The 22,557-nt window shown below is 39.3% G+C and overlaps 1 protein-coding gene across 3 annotated transcripts in view; it reads left to right on the top strand.

Moving 5' to 3' along the window:
• LOC121304820 (leucine-rich repeat and fibronectin type III domain-containing protein 1-like protein) overlaps window positions 1–18,101 on the top strand; it is a 37,046-nt gene extending 18,945 nt beyond the window's left edge. The window contains exons 2-6 of one of the 3 annotated variants that reach the window (XR_005948004.1): window positions 2,675–4,076; window positions 11,698–12,341; window positions 12,862–12,961; window positions 13,475–13,738; window positions 17,850–18,101. Coding sequence is in view for 1 of the 3 variants with exons in the window: in XM_041236226.1 (XP_041092160.1) it covers window positions 2,675–4,076; window positions 11,698–12,341; window positions 12,862–12,917 (2,102 nt within the window). In the remaining 2 variants the exon portion in view is untranslated. Of the gene's footprint in view, window positions 1–2,674; window positions 4,077–11,697; window positions 12,342–12,861; window positions 12,962–13,474; window positions 13,815–17,849 lie in introns of those variants that run through there. The other 2 variants (XR_005948005.1, XM_041236226.1) reach the window with 2 other exon arrangements.
• Window positions 18,102–22,557: the final 4,456 nt, after the last annotated feature.

The following is a 22,557-nucleotide window of genomic DNA, read 5'->3' as shown; positions in this document are numbered from 1 at the left end:
TGAATATCTTCTGCACTTCCGAGTTCAGCCCCAGTTAATTCATGTGGATTTAATTACCCTTATTCATTCCTTGTTCATTGGTAACAAACTATGTTGACCACATGTATAAGGCATGCATTCATGCACACATTAACTCTTCTCACAATCGCCTGGTGGGAGAGTAAGAGGGGATGAATGAGTGAAGAATAAACAATGGATTGAGGGGAAGGGGGATTTATTTTTCAGGGCTGAATTCAAAATGAATGGCTTCAGAACTCAAAGGAAGTGCATATGATATAAATAAAAATACTTTGAAAGTTATGGAGATTATTAAAAAGAAAAAGGGAAGTGAAACCATGTAAAACAGTGTTTTTGATTCTCCATCACAAAGAGTAATGATAGCCAGTGTGAGGCGGTATTTTTTTTTTTTTTTTTTGTCATTTTTCTGTTTTTATCGAGGCGCTCAGATAGAGCCATCACTCTCTCTTTAAGACTTTGTATGTTCTTGTCAGAAGACAACAGTGTAATCCATCATTATCAGGCTGCTGGCTAGCTGAGGTCCTTAGGACTCCTACTTACAGAGATGAGTCATGACGGGAGGACCTGGTCTATTTGAGATAAATAGGGTTGAGGGCTAACTGTAAATTTCTAATTTATTGGAGGCCACAAGGGGCCAAGTTTCCTTACCTTTAAAGTTTGAAAGTGCCTTTCTATAGTCGCTGGTTCATCCTCAGCCCTTGGATTGGATACCACTCGTCAATCTCAACCAATCACAATACGAGTTGCTTCCAGGTGTACGTGATAGGCTGCATTTGATACCTGCACCACACCAAACTCTAGACAATAGCCGATGCTAGATGCTTTTATAATGCTAATTCAACAGTTGACCGTTCATAGAGAGCTAGTCATCACTTAGAAACACAGTATCTAGCACGTCCTGTAGATCAAGTCTATGTAGTACAGATTGCTATTCTACATTTTCCTTACTATCTTGGTTGTACCCATTCGGCGTGATTCTGAGTTCTCTTGCTTCAGTATTGAGTTTAATCTTTAAACTGTTTTGAGCTTGTCTGCAGAATCCTAAGTGCCAGCTCAAAACAGCCTTCCTCATATCATTCAGCTCATGTGACAGTGTGATCTATAAACTCTGTCAGACACACCTACTCAAATCCCACCTCTACCACTGACTGACTCATTGTGTGACCCTAAGCAAGTCACTTCACCTCCTTGTGCTCCGTGCTATGGATGAGATGTTAAATTAATGTCCTATTGTAAGTGACTCTGCATATAATGCACAGTTCACAGCCTACCTCTGTAAAGCATTTTGTGATGGTGATCCACTGTGAAAGATGCTATATAAAAATAAAGATATGATTATTATTATTATTATTATTGTTAATATTATTATTATTATTATTGGCCTGGTCTGTCCAATTAATCCCGATCCTGGAGGGAAATTCCATTCCAGGTTTAACAAGTAAAATGACAATGATTGACTTCAGGGTCTGGATGGAGGCTTAATTGGTTCAATTAAACAGCTGAGAACAGGGTTGGAATAAAGACCAGGACTGGGAATGCCAACCCATGGTAGAGACAGTAAATAAGTAGAGCTGGCAGATTTTAAAGATCACGCTGGTTATTTTAATGGAATGAGGAATCAATGCCCGGCGCTTAGGATTCTCCACCCAAGCTCAAAGTCCGGTAAAGGCAGATAGAGAAAATTACAATCATTCAATGTTGGAGCAACAATCCCAGAATGATTCAGAATGTTTTCACATATTTGAAGCTACTTACTCTATCTCTCTGTCTGCCTGTCTCTGTGCATAATAATAGCACACAATTGCCTGTAATGCCCTGGACCAGTCTGCATAACAGTGCATTAAGTAATATAATTGATAAACGTAGTCTTCAGCATTAAAAAAAAAAAAAAAAGCACTGGTCTTCAAAATGTTTCGGCTTAATGGCTCTTTTTGTGGTTGATTTGTAATGGGAGCTGCACGGGTGGAATTGATTCGGTTTGCTAATAAACAAGTCAGGCAGGGGTTTGAGGAAAGAAAACATAAAACAAAAAGATTGTTTGCGGAGGAAGAACCTTTGAAGAAACGTTTGTTTGCTAAGCTCTGTGGATTTGGAGCATCTGGTTTTCAGGTCACACCGGGAACTAGTTTAACAGCCCCCTCATCCAGAGCAGATATTCTGCTAAAAAGAGCATGACAGAATTTTTAACAAGCCTTTCTCAAAGTCTTTATTCCTTGTCACCACAATACTTTCTGTGGACTGAGATTTAAACATATTCAGTATTACATGCTGAAACAACTTAGGTGGACCTCTGAAATCGTTAGTTGAAGTCCCTTATATATTTTTTCCAATTGAATGTAGTTTTCAGGGTTATTTTTTAAACATGGTGTGTAAAAAAACTAAATGTTGGTGGATGGTTCATGTTAACTTTCCACTTGAAATGTCTAATATATCTCTAATATATTTTACTGTGGTAAACTTTTATAAGGGTGTTTGCAATTGTGCTCCTCCAACAGCATATGATTCATCTAATTCATTTCTCCAATTTAGGGCAACGCAACATCCAACTATTAATATTTTGCTGTTTAGATCATTAACATACACCCCCTTGACTGTTATAGACAATCGTTTCCATAAACCAGAATGTTTCTAATATTTTGTCTTTTTCAACTTTCAGTTTCACAGACTGGCTGTACCATGGAGAGACTGATCCTCTACCTGCTGATGCTAAGTATATCAGTAAGGGCGCAGGTGTGCCCCAAGCGGTGCATGTGCCAGAACCTCTCCCCATCCCTCGCCATCCTCTGTGCCCGGACTGGGCTTCTCTTTGTGCCTACGGTCATCGACAGACGGACAGTGGAGCTGAGACTGACAGACAACTTTATAACGGTGATCCGGAGGAATGACTTTGCCAACATGACCAGCCTCCTGCACTTGACACTGTCCAGGAATACCATTAGCCTAATCACACCTTATACCTTCTCCGACCTAAAAGGGCTTCGGGCTCTCCACTTGGACAGCAACCGGATAACCGTTGTTGGAGACGACCACTTCCGAGGGCTGACCAATTTGAGGCACCTGATCCTCAGCAACAACCAGCTGGTTGACATCTCGCCCAACGCCTTTGATGATTTCCTTGGTACTTTAGAAGACCTGGACCTTTCCTACAACAATTTGGTCCACATCCCTTGGGAGACCATTGGAAGGCTTAACAATGTCAACACCCTAAACATGGATCACAATTTGATAGACTATGTGCCCGAGGGGATCTTCGCCAACTTGCACAAGCTCGCCCGGTTGGATATGACCTCCAACAAACTCAAGAAAATCCCACCAGATCCTTTATTCCTGAGGATCCCTGTCTATGCCAAATCAAAAGGTTCTCCTCTAACGTCTTTGGTTCTCAGTTTTGGTGGGAACCCGCTGCACTGCAACTGTGAGCTCCTTTGGCTCCGACGCCTAACCAGGGAGGACGATTTGGAGACGTGTGCCTCCCCTCCCGATCTGATTGCTAAATACTTCTGGACCATCCCCGAAGAGGAGTTCATTTGTGACCCTCCGGTGATCACAAGGAAGTCCCCTAAAACCTTTGCCATGGAAGGGCAGGCTATCAGCTTGAAATGCAAAGCCAATGGTGACCCCGATCCCTCCATCCACTGGGTGTCCCCTGAAGGTAAACTTATTTCTAATACCTCCCGGACAGTTTCCTATGATAACGGGAGTTTGGACATAAATATCGCCACTGTGAAGGACACTGGAGTTTTCACCTGCATTGCTTCCAATGCTGCTGGGGAATCGACAGGCCCCGTGGAGCTAGTTGTGAACCCTCTTCCTCATCTAGCCAATAGTACTAGCCGGGTTCGGGAGACAGAACCGGGGCCTTCTGATATTCTCACCTCAGCCAAGTCCACCTCCCCCTCCAGCAATGATACGAAGGGTCAGCAGGGACGGAAGGTAGTGCTGGTGGAACTTACCACCAACTCAGCACTCATCAAATGGCCCTCACAGCGCCAGGTCCCAGGGATACGGATGTACCAGGTTCAGTACAACAGCTCCACGGACGATACCCTTGTCTACAGGTAAAAGCAATCAAGTTTATCAGGAAATTATATATGGTCCTGGCAGGATGACACAGAAAGCAGTGGCATTCCTCAGAATCCATGATGAGAAAGACAAACATAGACATAAACATTGGTATATGTAGTAAACATGTATGGCTTTTTCATGTGAGATTGTGCCCTGACTTAGTAGCGCTTTCATCTAACCTTCATTACACAGCAGCCCCCTCCATCGTCCTAAACTATATAGATGTTTTCTAGCTGCAGTGTTTTCAGCAATTAATTTGTGTAACATCACAGCAAAGATTTATCATTGTCTCCCTCCCCCTCCACCCTGTATGCAGACATAACAATGCAGTCCTATATATTTGACAGATCCTGGCAGATCAGTGTGTTACAGCAGTGAGTTAAAATGAGTTCCCATTCCCCAGCTCTGGCTATATCAACCTCTACATTAACGCAAAAGCCTTATGATCAATATCACTGATGCAGTCTTGCAGTGCGCCACACTATATCATCCCAAGCTGGCAAGCCCGGCGCTTTTCACTTTAACTTACTCTGGGGATTCGAAGAAGGCTGGCTCATCATAGTCATCCCCCCTGCCTCCCTCCACACACTCGTTTTCCATATTCCCTTTTGCGTCTTTGTTCAATAACTTTTAACCAAGGATCTAAAATTATTCAGACACATGTAGGTCATTTAGTCTCAGCAGGGTCTTCTAGGTCAAAACATGTTGCAGGTTAAAAGGGTGTCCAATCAGTAGAGGTAGCAGCTGATTGGTTAATAACAGGAAAGAAGCCGTTGAAGGGGTGGGGACAATTTCACCCTCCAAGTGAAAGGACCAAGGAAGTGCAATACTAGCTAAAAGTATGGCATGCAAACAGAGATGTCTCTAATCTAGTGTAGCATCAGATATGTTTTAAAATAAACAAAATAGTAACATGTGTTTTCTTTCAAAAGAGCACATTTGAGACCTATACAGCAGAAGTGCACAACAATGATTTAGAAGATTGTTACATCATTTGCAATCCCTTTTAGCTGTTGTCAAAGAATACAGAGATTCAAGGAATCACTGTGAATTGAATAACCTGACAAGCTTTTTATAAGGCATGTTTCAGAGGTGTATCCGAAATGGACCGTAGAAATGACATATTGCAACTACCACTACTATTGTTTTACCATATATGTCATTACCAAGTTGACCAGTAACCTAAGAATCTCACCTTGACTGACACCTGCTGGGGATCCAGGCAGTATAGCAGTGAGCTTGCCGTAGATTTGGGCGTTTTTTTTTTTTTTTTATCAACTTGATGAGAGGGAGGGGTGGATAAGCAATCAATTACAAATTACAGAATGCATCCCCGGTCCAGTCCTCATATCCCAATACAGTTACATCAAAGCAGCACCCAGGCAGCTGGCTCCTATACTGTAGGCATATTTTTTTAATAAGCCACAGGCATGCCTAAGTGGCTAAGCGAAAGAAGATGGAAAATTGGATTGGCTTGGACTGGCGCTGCCCACAACAAACAACCTCTCAGGTTGGTGCTAAAAATAGGCAGGCCATTATAAAAAAACCCCAAAAAAAAAAACCAACTCTTCCTGTGACTAACGAGGCAGGGATGCATTATGTTCTTCAGACAGCTTGGGAATTTCAAACAGGCTCCTCGTGCTCAGCTCTGGTGTTTTTTCTCCCGTTTCAAGGAGCTTTCAAAGTTCAGACAGCATGCAGGGATGGCATCAACTGGCTGGCCCTTTGAAACTGACAAACACATCAGAGCCAAGGCCGCTGGGAGGATATCCAAGCTCAGCAGGGTCGAAATGCTTTCTGTTTATGTACAGAGGATGGTGGAACCGGGTACCATACAAACACTGAAGATTTGAGCAGCTACTGAGAGTTCAGTACAGTAGAAGTCAACCAGTCGGATTCCATTTTTACAGCATTTGTTTTGTTTTTTCCCCCAAACCTGTGAGAAGGGTACGAGGGGACAGAGCTGCAGTGTCCTTTATTCATAAAGCAATCAATAATCTATTACAGAAGATTGAGTGAATGCTCCAGATATCTGACCGCACTAATGCAGAAATCAAATTTCCACCCACCACCCCCCCAGTCTGGTATGTATTAGCTGAATAATTTCTGTGTAAAGCCTCAATGTGCTTTACACAGGGAGGAGTTTAAAGGCCAACATTTTTTGGAACTCTGCCTTGAGCTGAAGCTGAGGGAACACAAAGCCAGCTTGGCTTGGAACTAGGTTTCAGGCCACTGCACGGCACACCAGGGGAGACTTGGGGTTTGGTACAACAAAGTTACCTGGAACCAGTTTTGAAGCCACTGTTCCCGAAAAAGTGGCTTTGTGTTCCCAAGGCTTTAGGTACTGGAACCATGACTTTCAAACAGAGATTGGAATGTAATACCAGATGATATGTTTATAAAAAAAGGCATTTCCTTCAAAACCTGTCAAATATTAATTGAAGTGCAGAACAAGATTTATGGAATTATTTTGTCAGCTACAAATCGCTTTAAAAAAGATGACATACATTTTCTTACTGTAAATGCGACTTGCCAATCTAGTGAGCCACCAAGGCTCCTGTTACTCAGAGACAGTGTGAATACATTGGCTCATTTTAGTGGAAACTGTGGCTTCTTTCAACAGATGCCAGATGAAGACTGCAAAGACAGGTCAGTGGCAATTGTGATCTTTGCCAGAACAATCCATTCTCAAAAGAGGTTGCTGTAGCAGCTTAATTATCACTCTTCCTTCACAATTAAGCAATGATCAATATGCTTGGAGCTTTGCCAGTACTCGAATCTATGAAGCAGCAGCCTTGCTTTTTTAGAGCTTAATATGTAGTGGAAAGGTTTTTAGATTGCCCAAATCTCCTTTCAAGTCTAAAGGAAGCATTATTTGAACCATCTGTGTTATATAGCTCGCGTTAATGTCACAACTCCCTGTCACTATATTGTTAATCACCCTGCATCTGTTTGGTTATAAGAGATAGCGTCTTGCCCAGCTCTATCCGATGCTAGGGGAGATATATGCAAGCTGCATCTCCCTACAAGGCAGTTTCTTTCAAGGTACAAACTAACCAGGGCACCCACATGCATTAATGTATACGTAAACAAACAAACAAACAAATAATAAATCAACATTGTATCGGATTACGCCGAATTGTAATCTGGAAGGTGTATAGGAAGCTCAGAGTCTATGGTTAAGGTCTGGAGAAGATTTGTGAAAATTCAAAGACGTGTTCACCATGGAGACTGGGACAGACAGACAGACAAACAGACAGACACGATCAATGCATAACGGTCCAAGTTTTGAATCAGTAACCTACAAAAAGGCCCCATATCTCTTTTTTTTTTTAATTTAAAAATGTATTCAACTATATTATTTGATCATATGTACATTATGTTATGTGCAGCGAGACATTCTCAGACACCTGGCGACCACAAATTGAAGCAGCAAAGAGGCTAATAGGAAATGAAATGCTACAGTCAATCCAAGACATAAAACTGTATAGTCCCACTGTCATGTAAGTTTTAACACGCACATCATCCAACAGCCTGACACCAATCTGCTTAGGCAACAGCAAACAAAATACAATTCGTGGAATCATTTAATTTCAGTGTTTTCTTTGTTTATGCCTAGATGGCTGACTCTAAAAGTTGAAGTGACACGCTGATAGCGATACGTCAGTAAAGGGAGGAGTCCCTTTATGACTAGGCCTACTCCACAAAAGGAAAAACGTATGCACCTGTGCAGATTCAGAGAGGAGTGGATTAGGTCATACACATGGACTAGGGAAAGCGCAAATGATTCAACAAGAGTTTTCTGCATTTTGTAGAAAATATTTTAGAATTGGACACAGAGGTGAAAAAAGATATTAAAAAGCATTCGAAGTTGATATTCCATTTTGAAATACTGTTATTAAATATACAGTATGCAATATGTAAATATACAATACCCCCCCAAGAAAAATGGCATTTTGAAAAGGTGGTAGCTCGAGGGGACTTACAATGTTATTAAGCATATCTGAAATGTGTATTACTCTGTGATCAACAATCTCAGCTGAAACGTAATTACCAACCCCCTGCTCGGGAAAGGAGAAGGGGGAAAAACAACAACTTTGAAATGAAGTTTAAAGCTTAGTAGACTAAGTCAGTTTAAGATATCAGAGTCGGTACTTGATCCTACTGTTTAAAATGTGTCTAGCCCAGGAGCCTGTTCACTTAAAGTCATGTTTAATATAGAGGGAGTTTGGATCTACGAACATGTGGGATGCACAGCAGGTAGTGCGATTGAAGATCACAAGCTTGGATGCTGCTGCAGGGAATTTAAGCATGCATTACAAACTATGGCACGGAGAGCGGGAGGCAGCAGCGTGGTCATTTGAAAAGGAGCAGTGTGGTAGTCTTGCTCTCTTACAGAGCTTTGCGGATGCCCTTTTACTATGGCCTCTGCAGGTGGTAGTATAACTCCAGTTGATTTTCAAATTGAAAGGCAGTGGAGGGACTGTTTCGAGGTAACACTTTTGTATTCATGAAATAACTGTTTTGTGAGATTTGGTGTCAGAATGATAAACAGTATTCCCATTTCCGACAATCTGACATGAACCAGGGCTGTCCAATGCATGGCTCTTGAGCCAGATACTTTGTTGAGACGCTTTTGAAATATGCTTTTTAATAGGGTTGAAAAAAGTGCCTGTTGGTGTTCCCCACCTCCCCACGATCAGCATTGAGGAGTCTTTTCAGAAGCATGACTATGTGCAGGAAACCTTAGATAATGATGCAGAAAACACATAAGTAGATATTAAACATGCATGCGATTAGGGAATGCTGATTTACAGTATATATATGTCATGATGGTGGTCCATTATGAACATTATGAATATATGTATATGAACAGCTTGATATTTTTGTTTCATGCACTTTGTTTTAGTTCGCTTTTAGACTGCTAAGCTACGCACATACGATACTGTGTGCTCCTTTCTATCCCAAATCACATCGTTTTTATATACGCTATGATTGCTGCTGAATGTTTACCCCCTGGGAAATCCAGTGCATTCTTTTCATACAGGTTTAATGCCGTGACTGAAATATATAGCGTCGGTGAATCTTTTCAACACTAAATCCCAACTCTCAAGAGTGAAAAGATTTTTGCAGAAAACAGACAGACATTATCAAGAATTACGAAGACAGCAAGAGAATGAAGGCACAATATACTCTGAGGATTCTGTAATATTTAATATGACACTAAATCAAGGCAAAAAAACCCCAAATTGGATTCAGAATAGGAAGGAATAAAAGCATTCCCTGCATATTGCATGGCATATCTGCCTCATCCCACAGTGTCAATCCCATTCACCACCAGTTTAACTATTTAACTTAAAACTGTGGTTTAAATTAAATAAATGAAAATGCTGCAACAGTGTTTTTTCAATAACTGTAGCCTATGCGTGACAGCATATAGAAAACACGATTAAATAGAATAAAAAGAACTTATATATAAACAGCCTGTTGGTGGTCTCTTTATGCTTTTGTTTAAACTAGACTGCAGTAGAAGCAATAGGGATGTTTGCAGATCTCGAGTTCATGAAAAGTTAGGCACAATGGCACCGACAGCATTTGGGTAAGGTGTTGGCAGACATCATGACACACCGCTCTACAAGAGAGAGCACCTCAATCCTAGCCTGAACATCGCTTGCCTGCCTGCTAGTCAGTACCAGACTTTCTCAAGCACAGACTGACAATTGAAGGGCATCCTGGGAAAACCTTCACATCGAAATGTCACAATTTTTCATTTGTTTTTCATTAAGTATATGGGAAAACTACAAAGCAGTATACAATTCAATATGTTAGTGTAACATTCAGCAGGCTTCAGTCGACTTTATAAAGCAAACTTAGTTAATTCCATGGGGTGATGCAAAACCTATGGCCATAGCTCTGTGCTCAACAATGGAGTGTGTTCAGCTTGACAAAAATAATTCAGGAACGAAAGGGTTAAATAGAAAAGCAACATACAAAAAGCAATTAAAATGACATTCGGTCTCAACACTAGGACAGAATTGCCAGTTAACGGGAAAATAAAGCACTTATTTGCCCTTTAATGTCAACTTAACAGTACAGGAATGATTCAGCTCACATTTCAGTTATGATGATACACTGGCTCCAGGCCTCCCCTGGCCATTTTAAATTCTGTATTTGAAATGAAAATCCCCTCCTTTGTCCCAGGTGCTTGCTGTACATCATTTTGCGTTTGATCGATATCAATAATGCAGAGTGTCTTCGCTCACCGCAGTACATCATAAAAGAGGGTAGTATTGTGTCCAGTTTGCTGGCTGATTAGCCTCAGAGCTGGATTTTTGAAGGCTGTGAGGGGAATACCTAATGCCTTTCCAGTGAGTACATCCTTTATGTGTTTGTGTGTTGCTAGCTTTTAGAGCACAAGCGTTTCATTATCTGTGGGATTCAACAACGGTTGCCCTATAAAGGGGCACACTTTTGTTTTTGTTTAAAAAGCGTATCTATAGTCCTTGGGGCATAACCATTAGCTTCAGAATTTCATATTTTGCTGTTGCTGTTGCCGTGGTCAATTACCAAGTACTTCTACAGAAAAATTTAGTAGCTGTGTTCACTACTCTTATGGAGCATTTGCAGAGAGAGCAAAGTTCATCTCTGTTATTCATTTTAGCAAAATGAATATACTCAGGTTTCTTCAGGGTACGAAGACCAACCATCCTTAATGGAAATATGATTTGCCTTTAATTGAATCCACATTTTTTTCATTCACCCAAATTAAGGGCATTGATTACATCTGCATTTTTAAAAAGGTTCATTAAAATGCTAATGCCTTCCCAAGTAGTACAGCACAGCCTTTAATACATGAAACAATAACATATAATGCTGCGGCTTGAAAAAAACATTTTAAGTACTGTAATGAGCTTATTATGCTACCATGTGCTACACTCATGCCTGTGTTATGCAAAAGTTCTGACGTGTATAATGCATATTAAATAAAACTGATAATTCTGACACACTGTGAATTTATGATTGAGTGTTTGAAGTTATAAGTAGGACAGCACAGAATGTATCCAACTTGGAATGTCTACCCTTCTTTAAAAGCTTGACTCTTATAATCCATCTCTAGGATGTTACAATAAAATAAAGGGTAGGTCATTATAAAAACGCTTATGTATGGGTTAATACACGTAGTCTTGCTATCAGTGATACAGAGTCAGTAACACATTACTTGTGATCTAATAACTTAAAAAAAAACAAAAAAAACAACATTACAGTAAGGTAGTAATATCGACAAGTAATCAGATTACTTTTCAAGTCCAAAAGTAACAGAGATTACTTTTCGTAACTTGGAAATCATGTAGCATAGGCAGTTGGATTTTTCTTTTAAAAGGGGAAGTTAATTAAAAGATTGAACAATGATTGATTTATACATTTGAAGCACAATTTAAAAGTAGACAATACAGTGTTTCTTCTTCTTCTTCTTCTTCTTCTTCTTCTTCTTCTTCTTCTTCTTCTTGTGATAAAAAGTGATACTGCTATAAGAAAATCAGATTATCTTTTGGATCCAGAAATTAGTAATATTCATATCCGTGATCCCAATTTCTGTCATTGGTTTTGTTCCAGAATGATCCCTTCTACAAGCAAAGATTTCCTAGTGAAGGACCTCGTCTCGGGACGAGAGTACGAATTGTGTGTGTTGGCAGTCTACGAGGACGGGATAACGACACTGACAGCCACGCGAGTTGTAGGCTGCCTGCAGTTCACCACCGAACAGGAGTACAGCCATTGCCAGTCCATGCACACTCAGTTTCTAGGTGGGACCATGATTATCATCATTGGAGGCATCATAGTGGCTTCAGTCCTGGTCTTCATCATCATTCTAATGATCCGATACAAGGTGTACAGCAACAATGGGGAACCCAAGAAATCTGGAGTCAGTAACGTCTGCTCCCAGACCAATGGAGGCCATGCAGGGCAGGTCACCAGGTCTACCTCCAAAGGAACAGAGAGCCAGGATGAGCAAGTCCAGGCTCCCTCTGAAAGCATCGGCGGGGGAGTTGGAGGATGTGCCAGCGGTTCCATGGTGCGGGACTCGAATACCATGGCCCTGGTAGTGGAATGCGAAAAGGTCACCCAAATCTCAGAAATGACCGCTGAGGACATAATAGTGCCTGTGCAGAGGCGAAAATCGAGGACCAGTGCAGAGCTGGTTCGCCAGACCTCTTTGTCTTCAAAGGAATTGAGGGGTACCAGCGAAGGATCAGGAGGTACGTTTTACTAAATTTTGGGTGTGTTATCCCCCCAGTTACAGGATGGTGATGAAGTGTGCATCACAACAATGTACATGCAATCTTACACAAGCAAATGTGGGATTTGTATTGTAAATTGAGATGGTTACAGTGATTTGTAGAAAGACTGTTTGAATATAGTTTAGGGGGAATCGGTAACACTTTAAATTAAATATCTGTAAATGACAATTTTATTATGCATAGTTACAATGTTCTTAATGTGTACTTTTTTGTGGCCAAATAACTGTAAACCTAACCCTAGCTATCTCTGATTAAAAAACGAGATTCACCGTACATTTTAATGAACTGATCATTTGCTAATGCAGGCTGTGTAAATATTCCCTTGGTACCCTGGTATTGCTACTTAGTTATTTACTACATATTGGGAGCCATACATAAATATTAGTTCCATATTGAATCTCGTAGAAAACCATTTTTCAGCACGTAAACCTAGGCATGGCTTTGTATTTGTATTTCATGGACTTTTGGTCTCCCACAGATCAGTTCGGGGAAGAAAAGAAGAGTCCTCGGGACTGGAGTGATTTTAAAATTTGATGACTACTTCTGCAACACCAGGGAAACAGCCATCAATCTAAAGAGTAACGTGCATTTTTTTGTTTGTTTATCTGTTTAATCATTTTTCGAGTTAAAGAGCTTCTCTAATGAATGCAGAGCTGGGGAAACCCACCAGATAAACGGCTATAAAAAGGCAATGGATTAATTGATCCACAGCAAATAGGGCTGTTGAGCAGGACAGCAACACGCACCCACGCAAAGGTTTTGTTACTGAGGCAATGCTCATAAACAGAGTTTGTAATGGCATCTGTTTGTAATACCCATTGTTTTCTATCACAAGTTATTTGAAGCTCAAAGTTTGTTAGAAATTCAGATTGGCTGCATAAACCAGGGGTGGCCAACCATGGTCCTGGAGAGCCACAGTCCTGCAGGTATCTTCAAATCCTCAATGGCTAAAGACCTGTTAAAACTGTTGGTGCTGGCCAGTTAAGGAAATAATTGCTTCAATTAAGTAACTGTGAACTCAGGTGGAATGAAAACCAGAAGACCACCTTTGATCTTCTAACCTGGCTTATTTTTCCTTATTTCCCTTCCAGAACATTCCAAGTCGTGTTGTACTACTGGAACTGGCAAGCTGACTCGTAGGGAACGTTTTTTGTTCCTCCAGCTGGACTTTCCCTCCCTTTTTCCGTTTCCGAGAGTTTTCCCACCCTTGACTGAGAACCTCTTACACAACTGCTTTCGCACTGAACACATCTGTTTTCATCACTGACTTTTCAAAACCAACAGGTTTTATATATATCGCTACATATGGATCAGTCTGCTTCCACACTGCACGATGGAGGAAGTTACTGCAGCCGGTGAGTCCACCAAGCTCTTAAAGAACATGGATCTGCACCAACACCTACTGCGTTTTGTATTGATTTGCAAGGGACACTCCAGCTCATGTGGAACATGTTCTCTGGTGGTCTTTCCTCCATTTGAGGTTGATGAAACCAGTAACTTAGATTTCAAAAGTATGTGGTGGTCCCCGGCCCAGGTCCCCCCCGCAGGGGGAGAGATTAGAGGGGGGGGCATGTAGTAATAAAATTTTTAAAAAGTTATTTAATTCAGGTTGGCACCTCTTTGCGGTCATTAACTCCCTCTTCATATATACCCCTAACCACACTTCTTTTCTGATGCAATTGTGTACTTGCGCATATTGTTAAAAAAAAACAAAAAACACACATTAAGTAGATTTTAACTATGCATAATAACATTGCAATTATGTGTAAGCACTCATGTATTTACTATGTAACTGCTATTTAAATACACAGCAATTAGAGACACAATGTTGAGTATTACCCTTTTGTAATAGTTGGCAAATTGTGGTATGCAAGTTTGGCTATATAACAAGAGGGTTGTCATTGGAGGAAATCTGTTCTTTGTTATTACAAAAAGACCATTCAGCCCATCTCTTGTTAGCACACTATTCTCCCCTACAGGGGGGGGGGGGGGGGGGGGGGGGGGGGGGGGGGGGGGGGAATCAAATAAAAAAGCACAGAATTGAGTCTTTTTTTAAAATGTTCCCAGGCTCTTAGATCCTACTACTTCACCTGGTGGGTTAGTCCATGCAATTATAAAAATGCTTCCTAACACCTGTGCTAAACTCACTTTTGCTTGAGTCTAATTTTAAAACATAGGGCAATGGAAGGAGAGTGGTTTGCATATCCGAGTTGCATATTTAGTTCCCTGCTTGTATCCTGAGAGGGTGATCAGGACAGTAACACATGAGCACAATTTGTAGAACAAGCTAATTACAAGGTGATCGGGCATGGTTACATAAGAGCAGGAATGATCTTTCAGCTGATAGCCTGGCTATTAAATATCATTGTTCATGATATCAGCTTCAAAACAGAGCCATGGGTCTATTAATAATGTATAATCACCGTACCGCTACAGCTTGTTTTGAGCATATTTCATACCGCAGGACTGTGAGCGCACTTCTGTTCGTCAAAGCTTTCAGAACTCAAAATTAAGGTCATGGTCTGCTTTAAAAATTCACCAATCAGGACTTGTTTAACACTCCCAGCTGTATGGTGCTATAGAGCAGAAAATAATGCAAAGTCCTATTTGCACATGGTTTGAGTGGAATAAAGAGGCATCTTCAAGCTAACTTAGATAGAAAAAACATACAGGAGGAAAACCTGATGCTTCAGTATCCAGTCATTATAATGTGCATCTGTATCTGTCTTTATCTGGCTTTCAGTTGGTCCAAGGCTTCCTAATTGCCCAGTACTGAATATATTTCCTCATTCTATTCAAATCATGAGACAATGTGACCTTTCAACTTGGCTGGCCAATTCTATTCTACATAGACGGCAAGTAGGTAGGGGCAGTCAAGCTGAAGGTCATTTTGTCTCATGATTGGAATGGAATAAGCAAATAAAATTTATAGACAATAGAAAGGTGAAATGTTTCTAAAAACTTTTGAAAACGCTTGCTCTTTAAAAAAACAGCTTTGTGAAGAGTAATGTTGTGCCAGTTATTAGAGTAATAATTTTAAAAAAACTAAATAAATAAAATAACTACCCATCTTTCTTATTGTGCTGTCTATGTAGCTATAGATTGCTAACAACCCTTCTGGGTTCATGAAATCCAATACCCCTGCAAGACAGTAGGATTTATCCTCTGCTCATTCTCAATCTAGTGATATGCAGTCTAAATCTCGGGCATTGTGGCACTTAACACAGCTGGGATCACGTCTCAGTTACAGTACGTTGTAATTAAGAAATCATATCCGGCCACATGAACATGCGATAAGGGTTATGTGTATTTATCCAAAGCGCACGTGTGTTTTTCACCACTTTCCATGGAAACTGATTTTAATCAACCTCTGCCAAACCTCACTAACCCCACAAAAGTGTTTAACGCTCCCAGACAGTGATATCCCCTTCCAATTTAATTAACTTTAAGCATCAGCTGAAATACCACAAGGGGGGGTTTATTTAGCATTGCTTTAATATATGAGGTTAATTTTTAGAGATATACAGTACGTGAATGCTGCTCTTTTTCGCAATTGGGAATTCAAAAGGGAAAAGCTGGCAATCACAAGCCTCAGCCCTAGTGTTGAGAAAGAAAGTTCAAGAAGAGCTAATTAAAGCATTGCACTGATGGTTTGGTAAGGAAATTCCTAATTAGGATCTCTGAACCTTGCACTGATCCACATATAACCAAGGGTTTAAAAAACGCCTTCTTACCTAAGGGATAGACAGGTTTTTCATCAGATTTATGAGTGACTTCCTGTTGTAGGTTAGCTTCACTCCCATTCTCTAGGGCCTGCAATCAGACCACCAAAGTGAGTCTGACCTGCAAAGCAGGACGTGATTGGAAGCAGCAGTTTGAAGGATCCAAACACTAAATCAGTTTAAGACTCCCATTGTGTATTCTCAAACTGGAATGGCTCAAATTGCTATGCATTGGCGGCAGTAATTATACCCTTTAAATGTGTGAATGTGTGTTGTTTTGTAACCATTAGATGTTGTATGCTAAATTCAGCAGCCTGAATATATTTTCTTAAACAGGGGCTCATAACAGGCATATTAAAATATACCGAAAAAGCAAGAAGGATCTTCCCTTTGCTTCCCTGAGCTAAAACAGAGCTTAAAAATAGCCTTCATGCATACTATACCTCCCTCTGCTGCTGCAGGCAGCACTTGAAAGATGATCACTTAGTTAACAGCTTGGAAGACAATGCAGTTTTGGAGCCTTGCTTTGAGATTTTTGTCCATTGCCTGTATACAAGTTTGCTTGTGAAATACAAAAGACTTGAACTAATCCAAATGTGTTCAGACTGGTGATTTGCTGCGTCTTCTGTAACATACAATGTCCTTGTCCATTCTTTTGTTTTAATGTTTTTAATACTTATATTTTTGTCAAAAATCAGTAATAACCTTTTAAATTACCGGATTCTGTCAAGTCAGCACCCCTATTTGAATGATCCCCCCCCCCTCAAAAAAAAAAATGAATGTTTGCCATTGGGTTCTGTTTCTTAACAACCATGCACAAATAATGCATGAGATAGAAATAGTTGCTCTGTGCACTAACGTTTCAGACAACTGCTATCATCATCAATGATGAAGGTTCAGATGAAGACATGTAGTTCGGATCAGATGATCCTGCTGCTATCCACTACAATACACTATATATATATATATAGAGAGAGAGAGAGAGAGACCCTGAAGAGTTTATAACTCAGACATTTTTTTGGATTTTAATGCTATAGTGCTACTTTGGATGCAACGTTATTTTATTATTTCCTGTTGTGTTTTTGCACTGAAAACTCAGATTTCTTACTTACAGAGATTATGCAAAGCCATTCATTTTAGACTTATTTTGGACTGAACATTTCACGTGTTTATATATATTTTTCATATGTAGCGACTTTTATTCTTGAGTTTTCCACCTACCAATGTGGTTTTTCCATGATGTGCTTTTGCACTGCGCACTGTAGCCTTAAAGCGTAATGTTTGAGTTGTGAAGATATTTGAAATGACAAAACAGTGGACATACTGCAGCAACTTTAAATTGTATTTCACCCATCAATTAATATGTTAACTGTGCTTCTTGATTCTTTAGCGTGACTGTGTGCTGTTCTCTATCTTTGCATTTTAAGCATGCCTAATTGTAAAGGTAATCTATCTACCTAATCTTAATAATGTGTGTGATTTCTACCCCCCCCCCACCACTTTTGCCTTAACAACTTTACACCCCCTCGGCGTTAACTTGGCAGAATCCGATAATTAGCTCTACTCACACAACCAAGCATAATAACATTGCAATTATGTGTAAGCAAAACATATATACAGTAATTAGAAACACAATGTAATGTTACCCCTTCTGGATGGGGTACTGATTTGTGAGATTTAGCAAGTTTGGGAAAAATGTGTTTTAAAAGATAGTAACTGTGAAATGTTCTTATTTTGATTTCAGGTATGCTTCTTGTATCATGAAAAAACTGAAAACGTGGGTGCCAAATCTCTCCAAACACAAAGCAAAAACGGACATTATTGCCACTGCATCACTCTGTTATCTTGACTCATGAAGAACTGATTAAAAGTGTGGACCAATTCCCACTGCACCCAGACTAGAGTGTTCAGTAACCACTCCCATTCCATCTTACTTTTCCCCAAGTTATGATTTTTTGTATCTGTACATAGCTGTGTTTCAAATCTTATAGTTTTGTACATGTAATTTTTCTATGGTGTGTGATTTTTTTTTCTTTTTATATAATAAAAAAAAAAAAAAAGTGGTCTAATACATTCTCACTGTCTCTTCTGTAAAGTAGCAATGCACATCTTGGTTTTGTCTATGCTGGATTAGCTCTGAGGTGAATAAAGACATTCTTAAGGGCAGGCAGGGGGTGTTCAGGTGAGGATTGAAAGGAGCTTGATCACCTCAGAGTTGTTAGGACTCTGTGCCAAACAGTAACCAGTGACATGTTTGCAAACACACACATCTAAATAAACAAAAGAAATGGCCATCGATATACAAATTGGTATATCAGAAGGTTTCATCTTTCCTTGCAGTACTGCAAGAATTAAAAGTACCCAGCATTATGCCTCCATCTAGTCTAATGGACAGGAAGAGTCTATGATTGTAGCTGCCATGACATCAACAGCCTACAACTCCCACCACTGTTTGTTTTCTAAACACCTTCCCTTGACAACAGTATGTTGCGCAAAACCGTGCATGTGCATTTATAAAACTGTTTTATTTGTAATCAAAAATAATGCATGGTTTTGCTTCAGCAAGAGAAGATTGAACAGATTTCCCCAGTGTTGAAAAAGGTAATTAGGGATATAGCTGATGTAAATGCAACGATAACACCGATGTACTTAAGGTGCTGTTACATATAATGGATTATCGGTCCCTTACGAGCTGCTGTCAGTGAATTATCACAATTGTAAACGACCCAACCTCAGGCTAATTCTTTTTAGCAGATAATTTGATTACCAGAACTTGCACTGACCTTACCTATGTACTGCTCCTTAATGAATATGTTCCTAACCTCATTCAGAAGTTTTGTCATTTAGTCCTCATTTTCTTTAGCTGTCAAACAGTTTGGGAGTTACACCTGATTGCATTTATTTGACTTTGTCATTGATGTAAGACCAAATACTATTGAGTGACATTTCCTCTGCAAAATGACAACAGCCCTGTAAATATTGCTGTACAATTAAATTAAACCAGGGGTTTATTTCATCACATAATCTAGTGAAAAATATGGTGATATTTGTTAATTTAGTTGTTTTTTGTATTATTTTCCCATGTTTCCTAATCTAATAACCTAATTACAATTGCTCACGATTCAAATCATGCTATATAAAGGCCAAGTCAGACAGGCCCTACATACAACACCACAAGATTAATAGTAATCTATGCACAATAATTGCTGGTCTGTGGGAAAGAACATAAATCAAACCAAAAACATGCCCAATAAATTAGTTTAAAAGAATTGCTGAAGCCAGTTAAACGTGGCCTATAACCCTCTGTATGCATCTAATGGGACTGAACATGCAATTGATTAGTTGTCGCTTGTGATGTATATTGAGCAAATTAATTCCATTAGTAACTGTACCTTCCGAAAATAGTGCTTTTCTGGGCAAGATCGGTTTCTTTCTTCTTCAATCAATTGCTAAAGCCCCCCCATCTTGAAACAACAGCAGCAAAAAGTTTAATATGCCACATGTCAAAAGTTAAACTTATTGATCCAAATGGCTTAGATTCCCAGTTCGCTGTTTGTGCATGCAAAGTAGTACAAAGCTTTTTTTGTTAGTATGCAGCAAATGCAGTCATTCTTCAAAGAGGTCTATCAAACAATAATGCTTTAATATATTCTTTAACTGGTTTGTTTTTTAATGCCTTTTTTTCTGGAAGATTTCTAAGATGAATCTGTCACTGTGGCACCCGTAGAGTAACAGACCTTCAATATTCAGTGTCAATCCAGTGAACACATTTGTCATAATTTACAGACTTGTTTGGGTTATAAGTTGAAGTAAGCGCTATCATTTGTATTACGTGTTTGAAAGAATTACACAACACCCGGTAACTTTGAACATTTATCGACTTGCTGGTTTTGTTGCAAATATATTGTTAACCCTTTCAGTCCTGAGTTACTTTTGCTGAAGAGTAAACTCCTTTATTGAGTTTACAGTAGTGTGCAAATGTATTAAAACACCTTAAGATTTGTCATTTGTACGCTTTACATACATACCTGCACGAAAACCTCAATTTGAATTTTCGATCAGGAGTCACAGTTAAAGAAACAAAAGGCACTTGTGTGAAAATGTTCAATTAGGCGTCTAAAAGAACTTTCTAAAAAGGCTAGATATAATCATTCATTTGCCTACTTTGACAATTTTCCAAGATTTTCAGTTGCTGTGGTTTTATTTCATACGCACAACCAGTCAACACAACAGAGTATATCATCTTAACATGAAAATACATCTTTGCTAAAACACAATTCTTATACAGTGAATGAATGGGTAGGGAGTGAAAAGGCTATGAGATTATTTAGTTAACTACAGTCACTTAAAGTATAACCCATTACTTTGCTACTGGAGATGGATGAAAGCCACAATGTTTTTCTGCTGGCCTAAAAGGTTCAATTCAATAAAAGAATAACCCACATTGACCTTACCATGTGGTCCTTATCTTGTTTCCTACTCAAAAGCCTTCAGGTTTCAAATTAAATATGATGGGCTGTAGATTTAGTACCTACAAAAAAAAAAAAAAAAGTATTTTCAAATTGTACTGGCTTTTTGAGAATCCTAAACTTTTATCAAGCTGTTTTATTTTTTTTTTATCTTTCTGTGGAAACAAGCCAAACTTGTAAAATACTATGAGATGGAGTCACATCATTTTGCAAGATGAGTTTTGACAAGTGAACAAAAGGCAAGGAGAAGATTGTTGATTCGTGCAATTGTAGTGTGCCCTGCATGCAATCAAATGGATGAGGCTGGCAGGAAGCTGAAGACTTCTGTCTACAGGGGCCTCAAGCCTTGCAACAACACCAGCGTTTCTGCTCCTCAGCAGTTGTTGGCATGGCAACAACAGTGGAGGCTTTAGGCCTATACAAAGTTGTAAAACATTTCTATGCACACATAATGTCCTGAGGGTGAGATGGATTGTCTTTTTCCATTGTGTCTTTGGATGAAAATAACCTGTTCAAAGACAGCAATGGATATTTGGTTGTCCAATGCTGACATTGGAACAAATCACCCCTGGACACCCCTGAAGACCAAATAATAAATAGTATATGACAGCAATGGACAGTGGTCTTTGGAACTCCATTGCAATCGTTGTCTCTGCTAGGCTCCGCATGATTAAATTACTTTCCTATAATTCTAGCAAAGTGTCAAATCAAAGGATCAGGATCTGGGTCAATTCCTGTTTTTTGATTCTAAATCAGTTCCAAATTCCAATTCCAATTGGAATGAATTCCAACACATCATTGATCATTATTGCAATTAACACTATTCTATTAAAATGAGCTTCTCACAGTGGCAACAGATTACTTAAATTGAAGTCACTGTTAGTCAAAAATTGGCTTAAGATGAAATCAGTTGAACAATTACAGCAATGTATATACCTCTAAGATATTAATTTAATTTGCTTGAAGGAATTGAAATAGGAATATAAAATTGGAGTATGGAATTGGGAATTTATAAATTTTTTTTTAAAAGGAAACTGAAATGTTATTGCAATGGACAAACAGACAAGCCTGCAAAAGATTACTGTATTATGAGCAAAAACTAAGAAATATGGATGGGTAACAAAATATACAATATAATAAAAAAAACAATATAAGATAGAGGCCCTTTGTCTATAACAAATAGATCTATGGATACTGAAATTGCTTGAGTATTGGTTTTATCATTCTATGTCTTCAAACAAAAATACAATATGAACTTGATTTTCCTTTATGGCACAAAGCCCAGTTGATACACAAACTTGTAGGAGTTTGTTCTTTTTTTTATGGTGGAGGAGTTCATTCTCAGAGGTTGAATAGAAAACAAAACAAAAAAAACACAAGTCTGCATATGCCCACTGGTTATTAACATTAAGGAAATATGTTTTCAGATGGGGAAAGAACCAGAAGCTAGATCGAGCAAGGATTACATTACAATCTAGAACATTCAAGCACTGACACCACTGGCTGCACCATGCTGACCTAGGCTTTAAAACGCATTCACTTAACTTGAACCCTTTCATGCATGAAATATTGAAAAACTTTGATTCTTGCAGTGTGTTTTTTGCAAGTTCAAGTTACACCACTAAGATCCCAGTGCCTCTACCATCTTTAGAATTCATATGGCAGAAAGTAAGATCCAAAGTCTTTCAATCAATGAGCACTTTGATGGTTTTAAAACATGCTTGCCCCTATAAAAAATGTACACTTAAAACAAGTTAGTTGAGAGCCCGGCTCTATATGGACCCACTTTGCAGGGACAAAAAGTTTTCAAGTTGAGGATCTGGTCACATATCTACTTTCATAATTCAAAACAGACTTGACACTGCCATCACTGCCATATCAAATCCCGCTGCTTGTGAGACATGAGCAGTGCTAACTAAGATACAGGGAGCTAGGGAGCAGCTGTTATAAAAGGAAACGGAACTCACTCTCATTAAAGATTCT

The sequence above is a fragment of the Polyodon spathula genome, chromosome 40 (genome assembly GCF_017654505.1).
Source record: "Polyodon spathula isolate WHYD16114869_AA chromosome 40, ASM1765450v1, whole genome shotgun sequence".
Lineage (NCBI taxonomy): Eukaryota > Metazoa > Chordata > Actinopteri > Acipenseriformes > Polyodontidae > Polyodon > Polyodon spathula.
The sequence above is the reverse complement of the archived record's forward strand: the minus strand, read 5'-3'. Positions and strand labels throughout refer to the sequence as shown.